Raw genomic sequence first — 11,355 nt, 5'->3', positions numbered from 1 at the left:
TACTCGACCATGTTACTGGGATCCTTGGTGATTAGTTGTAAGACGGGTGGATTCCCGTGAGACTGTGTTGTTGGCCTAATTAAAATGTTAATGGATTTGGGTATTTGATCTGGGTTGGTCGGAGACCTTTTCGCACTAACCGGCTACGCGGGAAGGATTATGGGTACTCGGCGTCGCGGTATCAGCCGAAGCTTTTCAGATGTCAGCAATCGTAGTGGCGCGCGCCCGAGTGGTCCCGAGATGCATTGCGCTTGTGATTAAGGGATGCTAGGACTGACGTCGGCCGCCCTCGCATCGTGCAGGAGCGCGGAGGGGAACTGGGCCCATGAACCCTTTGCGCTTAGGATTTAGACCGGCGGGCTAACCTCTCTGATTAGTCTTAGGTGGGGCTGCGACGTGTCGATATTCCGAGGCCGGGCAGGACCCAGAAAAGTATGTCTGGCCAGAGTGTTATCGAGCATGACGGGACATGTGGTGCACCCCTGCAGGGATGAAAATTAACTATTCGGATAGCCGTGTCCACGGTTACAGGACGACTTGGAGTTGTGCCCCGATCTTATACAACTACAATTGTTACTTAACTGGAACTAGTTTGCCTCGGGATTGCTTCCTCGCAGGGAGTTGAGGGAGGATCTTTAGGCGTGACCTCACTTTATTATTGTTGTAACAATATGACTATTAATGTTTTACCCCCCTGTTCTACTCTCGTCTATTGCTGCAAGATCCTGGAGATGCTAGTCTTTGGTAGGACTAGGCCTTCTCTCTCTATTCTCGCATTGCTGCAGTCAGTCCACATATAACAACCCCTTCTTTGATACTGGTGCATTTAGCATAGTTCTGATGTAAGTCTTGCGAGTACTTTGGATGAGTACTCACCGCTGCTTTGCTCCCCCTTTGTTCCCTTGATCCGTTGCTGCGACCAGATGATGGAGCCCAGGAGATGGAGTTTTCCTGCCGACGCCTGCCGTCCCGATGGTGTCTTCTTCATGGAGGCCGCTGAAGCCCAGGAGTAGTTAGGAGGTTCCCAGGCAGGAGACCTCGCCTCGTTCGATTGTTGTATCTTTTGTGCTAGCCTTCTCTAAGGCACCCCATGTTTTATGTCTGTTCTCAGATATTTGTTGCTTCCGCTGACTCGTGTGTTTATCGAGTTTTCGTATTCTAGCCCTCGAGGCCCCTGGCTTGTAATATGAAGCTGATGTTATTTTATTTGTGTCTAGAGTTGTGTTGTGATATCTTCCAGTGAGTCCTTGGGTTTGATCGTACGCATTTGCGTGTATGGTTAGCGTACGATTAAACCGAGGGCGTCACATAATACATATGGATGCAAACCTTAATAATTTACATATTTATGTAATATATGAAAACCAGTGGGCTTCAAAGTGCAGCCAATATATTTCTATAATTTCATTCATAGAAAGTATAACGATTAATCTGCAAAGTATTCTAAGCCTGAGGGCTCAATGGGGATATGTAAGGGATTGTCTTCCTTTGCGTGGATGAAGTGCAGTTGGCCTCTTCATGGAAGTGGCCGCTAGCGTCACGCAACCATGCCTGCTGTCGACCTGTTCATGGATGATTGGATGAAGCGATTCTAGCATAAGGCAGAATGGATGAGATTCCTCTTAATCACAAGTAGATAGATGAAATTAATCATAAGAAGGCGTCGTCGCTCTGCGGGATTCTACGCCAGATGCCTCTCCGGCATGCCATGGGAGCAACAACCTCCGTTCCATGATTTTTGATCGTCGACAGTAGCGGTGGTCTCTGTATTTCCTAATCACAAGAAGACATACAAATTAATATTCTCATGATTAGTCTCTGTACGGATGGATGCACGCTCCATGGTGCTGTCGTTGCATGTGTCTGCGCAATGAAGCTTTCCACCGACGATCGTCATTTATGAAATCACAATCTTCAGATTAGTGATCTTAATCACAAAAGGACAATAAATTAAGGTTTCCTGATCCGATTTCCCTACAGGGATGCATGCATGCAAGTCCTGTGTAGAGATTCATGCATGCCGGTGCATGCATGCAAGTCCTTTGTAGAGATTCATGCATGTCGGGTGCATGCATGTCTTTCCTTTCTTCGATGTGTAATGGTGAGCAGCGCTAGAGAGTCTCACGCCCGTTCGGCGCTTCCATCGGCCGTTGTAGGGGTCTCAGCCTTTTCTTTCTCTGGCGGTAGAGACTATGTGCTGATAACGTGTTTGAAGTAAAAAAAAATAAAGAACGAGAGAGATGAATGAAAGATGATTCATTTAATCTTTATTGATGATAGCAATGGGGTATTTATACCCGGGCGGAAGTACACATGTTGCTTGGGAGTCAAGTAAACTTGAAGTTACTTAAGGGCCAAGTTATTACATAGTTTCCTTGAGAGTCAAGGAAGTGCATGGTTGCTTGAGGACTAAGTAACCTATCTAAGAATTAACTTAATCTATTCTTAACAGCAGTGATGTGCCGGAGACACGCAAACAGCGTCGGGTTAGCGCGCTGAGGGCACCAGGGCGTAGCCCTTGCCCTTGCACATCCAGGGGAACTCTCAAGAGGCTCTTAGGACGCCGGAGGGCTCGCCGGCAAGCACAACCCGCGGCGGCGCCCACACGGGTCCGACGACACAGGGGGGCTAGGGCACGGGGAGCCCATCTAATGGGACCTACGGCTCCCTGTGAGCATCCGAAGCACGAGGGCGAGCTCAAGAGTAGGCCGTGGTGGCTATGGCCACGACCACATCGCTACCGGCGGCAAGAAGCTTCGGCTTCAACGGGGAGGCTAGCTAGGGGGTGCTTGCGTCAGCAAGAAGGGAGGGGAGAGGAAAAGAAGCTCAGAGGGGGTGTCTCTCGGTGGTCAGCAGGCTCGGAGACGTCCCGGAGGCAGCGAATTGATGAGGTCGATCGCCGGCGGTCGGTGGAGGAAAATGGCGATGACGATGATGCAGAGGGCTTCGTGGCTCGATTTCTCTGGCGAGGAGCTTGAGGGCATCGAGGCGGAGCTTCTGAGCTTCTCAGGAGCGAGAGGGCGCGACGGAGCTAGCCTAGCGACGACGAGCTCGAGCGGCAGCGATGGCGAAGCAGAGAGGGGAAGAGAGAAGAGAGGGTGCATGGCGAGGGAAAACGGATTCAACGGCTCCTGCAGAGTCTATCCACCACGCCATCACGACGAGGGAGCCAGGCAGGCACGCAGCCGCGTGTCGGAGGCACAACAGGCGGCGGCGAGCTCCTCCTCTGCCAGTCGGCAGGAGGAAGACGACAGGAGAGATCCAGGTGGGCTGGGCCAGAGCGCTAGGTAACTTCTTTTCCCTCCTTTTTATTTTGTTTCAGTTTTACAATTCTGACATTTGCCTAATTTTGTTTGGGCACAAAGTTTAAACCAAAAACCCTAAAATTAATTATGGAGTGTATTTGGAATATTTCCAAACTCCTCAAAATATTTCAGCATTTTTGAGATACCTAAATTATTTATAGCTATTTATTTTAACAATTTCAATGGATTTTGTGGATTATTTAAAATGTCAAAAGTGATTGTAAAATAAAATGCATCCCTGGAATGTTGTTGCCAACATTTATCAAAAAAGATGAACATTTTTTAGGTCATTTTAGGTTCATTGAAAATCACACCATTTGAATTGTTTTATTTAAAGTGAGGTGCTAGGGTTTTCTTAATTCTCATTTTAACTTAACAAAAATTAAACATGATGCACACACTAGCTAGGCACAAAGCAAAAGAAAACCAGGGATGTGACATTGCGGAATGGAAGAGTGTACGTGTAGGTGTAGGAGGACTACAATGATTCATGAGAGAGTAGCTCAATGTAATAGGAAGTGTGGTGTTGAGTGGGTTTCACTTGTGGAGATGTCCCCATCTCTAACAAGTTTTTTATAACACTATTCACACTAAAAGTAACATAGGTAATAATATGGATGTCATCTAAGGAAAAAAAATGATGTGACAGCTAATTAATGAAAAAAAGAGAAATTAAGTAACATAGTGTGGAGGTGATAACCTAGACAATATATTATCATTCAATGTGGAGGTGATAACCTAGACTAGTATTGCTATTTTTTTAATATAATACAGAGAAAGTCATCATAGACGAGGACTTGAACGCTGATGAGCTGGAGATACCTCTAACCATCTAACTGATTTTAGTATTACTACTTTATATTACTTTTTATTGTGGATAGTTTAAAAATATAATGTGATTGACGTACTTAAAAAAACATTCCGGGGCGCGGCCCCCTAGGAGCATAAATATCGGCCCGCGGCACCGTTCGATTTCGTGCACTCCACAGAACGGAGACCCCACGCCACGCCCGCGAGTTACTACCTACCGTGTTCGTGTGCGTCACGGTGATTAGGCCGTAACGAGCTCCTACTGTATTAATTAACCGGCTAATTAGATTTACATCCCACCCTGTGTGTCCGTCGTGTCTATATATCACAGCCGTAACCACTAGCGACAGCCGAGCTCCAGGCCATGGCGCCTGCCGCGTTCGACGCCGAGGCCGGCGGCCCGGCGATCGTGGCCGCGGCAGGCAACGGTGCGCACAAGCCCGTCCCCGCCCCCGACGCCGGCGCCGCCTTCGTGCTGGAGTCCAAAGGTACCCGGCCTGCCCCGCCCCGCCCTCCCGCGCTTCTCCGGCAATGCGGGGACCCGCTGATTCCATTCTAACCCGTCGCCCGCCGTTCATCGCAGGGACATGGTGGCACGCGGGGTTCCACCTGACGACGGCGATCGTGGGGCCGACGGTGCTGACGCTGCCGTACGCGCTGCGGGGGATGGGCTGGGCTCTCGGCATCACCACGCTCTCCCTCATCGCTGCCGTCACCTTCTACGAGTACTCCCTCATGTCCCGCGTACTCGACCACTGCGAGGCGCGCGGCCGCAGGCACATCCGCTTCCGCGAGCTCGCCGCCGACGTCCTTGGTAATCAACCCGCGCGCCGACCTCCTTCACACCATACATCTCCTCCATGTGTTCGCCGCAATGCCCCATACGCCCACTACGGGTGACAGAGGATGTGTCTCGACCTATCCTCTGACTTTGCGTTTGTGTGCACGGCAATACGGCATCAAGCAATACCACTGTGTTTTGCTGTTGCCTGTTGCTGTCGTGCGTAGTCCTCCCATTAATCTGGATGCGTGTCTTGGTGAATCTGTGTTGGGAGAGAGAGACGTGCGATGATCTGCCAATAAAGTATGATTCGTTTTTGGTGGATGTGTTTGGTATGCAGGCTCCGGGTGGATGTTTTACTTCGTGGTGATTGTGCAGACAGCCATCAACACAGGGGTTAGCATCGGTTCCATCTTGCTGGCGGCCGATTGCATCGAGGTGAGCCCTGCGTATCCTCCAAGAACACCCCGAATCCACCGTCCTTATGGCCTAAATTCCATTACCCTGTTATGTATGCTTTGCTGTTCTGTAGTTAGTTTCATGTCGTCTTCGTTGTGGACACAAATAGTTGGAGTTGCCTATAATACTCTGCAAACTAGGAATACCCACAGAGGACAGGGTTGCGGTCCCAAATGTAGAAGGTCATTCATTTCATCAACCTTGCGTGGATTCGTCATGCTGCCATACGCACTCATGCAGCCTGAGGAGCTGCATATTCTGGCCTGATTGTAGACTCTGCTGTGTTGTCGCCTCTGGATTTGAGTTTTTTTTTTTGGGTGGTGAAATGAGGGAATACCCCGGTCCGGAATTGAGTGTTGCTTTCTCTTATCCATTGCTGCGGCTACTTAATCCGCACACAGACACTAGTTCGATAATGGGTACTCAGTGCTGAGTTGACATCAGTACTCCATTATTAGTAAGAAAGCTGCTCCTTGACGCCAGTGCTTAGGAGGATTCGAAATATGCAATTCATGTTTGATTGACATTGCTCGTGTGTGCGTGCCCAAGCATGCATAGTGTCACATCATGCATCCAGTAGCAACATATTGCATGTATGCTATCATTCTGAAGTCTGAACCGTAGAGAAACTATGATTAATTGTTTAGCAGTTTTCTTGGACCATGGGAACACATGGTTTCCCACTCATTTGGTTCAAATGTCCTGATGTTAATATTATGGCCAAAACAAGTGTTCACGTCAGTAAAACAACAAATGAAGTAGCTCATCTGTCATTTTCATGTGCTTGTTATCCTGGGCTCCTGTCTTTGGAAGGTTTCAACATATATAAATATATATAGTTGTGTGCTAGCTCTGAATTGCGCACTATTTATGCCTCCCTGTCAACATTACAGTACCTTTTTTCTGACATTTAAATGCTACAGGGGAAGGAGACATTTCAATCTTTTCATGTCTCTTGACTTGAAGTCTGAATATTTCAGTATGTGCAACAAATTCAAGACAAGACTACCAATTTGTTGTAAATAAAGTAGATCAAAAATTGATTGGCAACAAACTGAATTATATTCTTCCTTTGATACAAAAGAGTTCACTGGCTGACTTGCTAGTTTCTGGATTTTTAAAAGCAAAGACAATTGGAACTAATATGTACAACCAGTGAAGTTGGGTGAACAGCCTTATGTCTGCTGTCTTAGATATTAACTAAAAGAAATGCTTTCTGTTCTCTGCTCATATCGTCAGTGGCATAAGCTGATCATTATTGTGGCCAAACAGATCATGTACTCGAGCCTTGCTCCCAATGGTCCCCTAAAACTGTACCACTTCATCATCATCGTGGCCGTGGTGCTGGCCTTCCTCTCCCAACTACCATCGTTCCACTCGCTGCGGCACATCAACTTGGTCTCACTACTCCTAAGCTTGGGCTACACCATCCTTGTGTCTGCTGCTTGCATTCGTGCAGGTATTATTGCATGAGCTCTCCTTACTACACTTCCTCTGTCCATTCCTCATATGTTTCACGTAAGATTTAAGAGAATTATATGTTGAAGATTTAGGAACTAGATTCCTGAAACACTTAGGCTGGCATATCAGAGGAATCAGATGCCATAATCTTTCATGGTACTTCATAGATGTATAACCTAGGTCGTTACAGAAAGTGCTTTTTACAGCTATATCTTTGCAGTGATTCTTTGATGTACACCATTGGAATAAACTTATCTGCACAGACACGTCGACACCACAGCACCGTGGAGCATTAGCTGTGACATTCTTCTACAAAACGCATTAGTGGTTGTTAAGGTAGCACTGATTCCCCAGCAGCCGTAGCATTGCAAACTAACCCAACTAGTCTGGGAAATGATCAGTAGTGCCTCAGTAGCCACGTGATAATAATCAGTGTGTTGAGTTATTTGTGGTTTTCACTACTGAGAACTAGCTAGAGTGGTCCTTCTAAAAATTGAAAGCATGTGACTGGAAATTAAATGGCACCTAAGTAGCGTTTGCTTTTGTAGTTGGCGGGATGAACCCTCCATTAATCACCAACTTCAAATTATTGTACGCAAATCGACTGAGTTTGTCACCATTCAGCTCCATTTCAGAATTCGGTAGAGAAGATGGCATTCCAGATTTAACTGAATATTTCTTTTTCCAGTAAGATTTAGTTCCCACTGGTCGATTACAGCATACAAGAATTTATGTTAGTAGATATATAACCATAATTCCGATTTTAGGCACAAAACCAAACAACGGGATTGAGCTATTGATATGATCTACTCCAAACTAAAAACAAATTTGTCTGTTGGATTATTTTGGCCATGATTTGAGTTTAAATGCTCGTCATTACTCTGTCAGGAATTCTAATTTAGTTTGGTGCGAAGTTTTGTACAAAGTTGTATTAAAGCTGCGACAAGTAATATGGATCAGAGGAGTATTATAATTTTGTGTACAAGTAGGAAAACTATGTTCATGCAAGCATGGTCTGTTTCATGTTTTCGTGCTCTGCCGTACTGTATTGAACTTGTTACTATTCTTTACAGGTTTGTCGAAAAACGCTCCAGCCAAGGACTACTCTCTAAGCTCCTCCAAGTCAGAGCAGACCTTCAATGCCTTCCTCTCCATTTCCATCCTGGCCTCTGTTTTCGGCAATGGCATACTGCCTGAAATCCAGGTACCTGAACCCCCCCCACCCATCAGTCCAGTTTTTTTTTTTTTTTTTTTTTTTTTTTTTTTTTTTTTTTTTTGAGGAATCCAGACTCCGGAGTTGCATTGCATATATCTGTCTGTCTGGAAAATAGAGTAAAGTAAAGTAAAAAAGTGAGCTCCTAGTCGGCGCCTTAAGCACCGGCTAGGAGATCCGGCGCCCACGTTTCCTGCTAATTGGGCCGGCTAGCAGCTACAGGATTCGAACTCAAGACGTCCATTGCACAACCGAACTCGCTAACCACTACACCACTCAAGACGTCCATAACACACTCGCATCACTATTTTTTCATACATAATCGTTGGAAAAATATCGTCACAATTTTTCTGGCTTTGTGGACATGAATTTGGAAACATATTTATCGAATTTAGAAAAAACATTCATTAAATTTGGAAAAAGTTAATCAATTCTGAAAATACTACATCGATTTTGAAAAAATCATTGATGTGAACAAGAAAATATTAATTAATTTAAAAAAGATCATCGATCTGAAAAACGTTCATCAGATTTGGTAAAAGTTTATCGAAATTGAAATATTTTCATCGATTTTTAAAAAAATATTAATAAATTTTGAAAAAAATTCATTTGTTTTAGAAACAGTTCATTAATTTTGAAAAAAATAGTTCATAGCCTTTGAGAAAAAGTTCAAAAAAATGAAAAAAGTTCATCAAATTTTAAAAATAAGTTCATCAATGTGTAAAAAAGTTCTCGAGTTTCAGAAAATTTAAATCATGGATCTTGAAAAGAAGTTCATCTATTTGAAGAAAACAATTACGATTTGAAAAGTAGTTCTTCATATTTGAAAAAAGTTCATCGATCTTTAAAAATAATTCATCAATAATTTAAAAAAGTTAACTGGATTTGAAAAAACAATTATCACATTTGAAAAAAGTACATCATTTAAAAATTCATCAAACTTCAAAAAAGTTCAACTAATTTGATAAAATGTTCATCGGATTATTAAATAGTTCAGCAAATTTGAAAAAAAGCTCACCGATTTTTAAAAAAGTTCATAATTTAGAAATAGATCCAAATTGGAAAAGGTTAATTGATTTTGCAAATAAAATTCATTGATTTTTTAATCAAAAACAAAAAACTGGAAAATCGTTGATTTAAAAAAAAGATCAAACGAAAGAAAAACAAATAATCCGTCCCGGAATGACCACGAACAAGGAAAAAACTGGTTTGGGAGGATTCACGCGACATGAGAGAACAAATAAGAGAAAATAAATTAGGAATCACTAGTTTGTTGATGGTGTAGTAGTTACGTTCGTTGTAGATGAATCTACTGATCACGAGTTCGACTTCTGCAGCACACTACTCCGTACTATTTTAATCGTTTTTACAGAATAGACAGAAGTTACAATAATGCTACATCTACGGGCTGGTTTTTACGGAATTGTTTTACGGATAGACATGGAGCGATGTGAAGCAATTTTTGCCCTGAAATCACGGGAGGTGGAAAGATTTGCACCAGTCCGCAACTAAGATAGCGTTCCGTAAGGCTAATCCGTAAGAAACATCCCATAAGTGTAGCATTATTCCAGAAGTTACATGGGCCGGCCAAATAGGATTTGCCAAGTAAAAAGCCCAAACTGTGGGCATGACGCCAAGCACACTACTCCGTACTATTTTAATCGTTTTTACAGAATAGACAGAAGTTACATGGGCCGGCCAAATAGGATTTGCCAAGTAAAAAGCCCAAACTGTGGGCATGACGCCAAGCATACTGGGCCGTGAGGCACTGAGCTCTTTCTCGGCCGACTCTGCCTTACATAGAGTACGTACCTCACAGTGGGCCTATTTTTTTTAACTCGGATTTGCAGGCTACCTTGGCGCCGCCGGCAGCAGGAAAGATGATGAAGGCTCTGGTGATGTGCTACTCCGTCATAGGCTTCACCTTCTACCTCCCATCGATCACCGGCTACTGGGCGTTCGGCAGCCAGGTCCAGTCCAACGTCCTCAAGAGCCTCATGCCGGACTCAGGGCCGGCCCTGGCGCCGACCTGGCTGCTGGGCCTCGGCGTACTCTTCGTCCTCCTTCAGCTCCTAGCCATCGGGCTCGTGTACTCTCAGGTGGCATATGAAATCATGGAGAAGAATTCAGCGGACGTGACGCAGGGCAAGTTCTCGCGCCGGAACCTGGTGCCCCGACTGCTGCTGCGGACGCTCTACCTGGCCTTCTGTGCGCTCATGGCCGCCATGCTGCCCTTCTTTGGCGACATTGTGGGCGTGGTCGGCGCCGTGGGGTTCATCCCGCTCGACTTTGTCCTCCCCGTCATCATGTACAACATCGCGCTTGCGCCGCCGAGGAGGTCCACGCTGTACATCGCCAACACGGCCATCATGGTCGTCTTCACAGGCGTCGGAGCCATTGGCGCCTTCGCCTCTATACGGAAGCTCGTGCTAGATGCCAACCAGTTTAAACTCTTCAGCAACAACGTCGTCGACTGAAGTACGCACGTGTAGAGCCAGTTTTTTTTTCTTTTTGCGGGCAATGTAGAGTCTAGTTTGTTAGGTGCTTAGTCTCTTGATTTCTTGATGTATAGGCGTATAGCTAAGTAATTAAGCTTTGTTTCTCCCCTTTTACATACTGTAGTTATTAATTTACACGTACGCATGCATCCATCCATCCATCCAGTGTACACCTTCGTTCGATTATGTCGTGGATATAGTTTTTGTTAACAGGCGGTACATATTTTTTCCTTTTTAACACTCATAAATGGATGGTTTACTTTTCGCAACAAAAGAATTAATAATTGTATGGTTTACAAATGGCACCGAGCCTCCCAAAGAAAACAAAATGGCACCAAGACACGCGTCATACCAGCCGTCGGGCCCCCGAAGCCCATCTGGGGCCCGCCCGAGCCCGGTTCGTCCGCGCCGCCGCCTGCCCGATCTCCTGTCCCGAGCGCCGCCCTCCATTCCCGAGCTGCTTCCCGAGCCGCTGCGCATGTGCCTCTCGCATGGGGCGTGGCTTCCCCGCCGAAGCCGCCCTAGCAAGCCCTGCCGGAGCTCCCTCCCGCCGCCGGAGGCCCCCGTCTTGTGGTGCCCCGCCGATCCGCGTGACCTCGTGCCCCGCCGTCATTTGCGCCACTAGCTGGCCGGATCCGCCTTCGCCAGCACCAGATCCGTGCCGCCTCTGCCCGTCCCTGCCGAACCCGACCTCATCGGAGTCCAGTGCGCCACCCCCGTCGGAGTTCTTCAGCGCGCCGCCGCCGTGTTCGTCCGCTCGAGGGAGCACGCAGGATCGAGCCGCCCCCGCTGCCGCGTTGACCGCACGTTGGCTGTGCGTGGGCCTCA

At 46.2% G+C, this 11,355-nt stretch overlaps 1 protein-coding gene across 1 annotated transcript; it reads left to right on the top strand.

The window, feature by feature from the left end:
* Positions 1–4,284: 4,284 nt before the first annotated feature.
* On the top strand, positions 4,285–10,765 carry LOC123443903 (probable GABA transporter 2). The gene is made up of 6 exons (XM_045120457.1): positions 4,285–4,603; positions 4,699–4,929; positions 5,237–5,334; positions 6,628–6,814; positions 7,890–8,020; positions 9,880–10,765. The coding sequence occupies exons 1-6, from the start codon at positions 4,480–4,482 to the stop codon at positions 10,504–10,506; spliced, it is 1,398 nt and encodes a 465-aa protein (XP_044976392.1). The 5' UTR covers positions 4,285–4,479; the 3' UTR covers positions 10,507–10,765.
* Positions 10,766–11,355: the final 590 nt, after the last annotated feature.

The sequence above is a fragment of the Hordeum vulgare genome, chromosome 3H, assembly GCF_904849725.1.
Source record: "Hordeum vulgare subsp. vulgare chromosome 3H, MorexV3_pseudomolecules_assembly, whole genome shotgun sequence".
In the NCBI taxonomy this organism is placed as follows: Eukaryota; Viridiplantae; Streptophyta; class Magnoliopsida; order Poales; family Poaceae; genus Hordeum; species Hordeum vulgare.
This window is presented reverse-complemented; position numbering and strand designations above follow the sequence as displayed.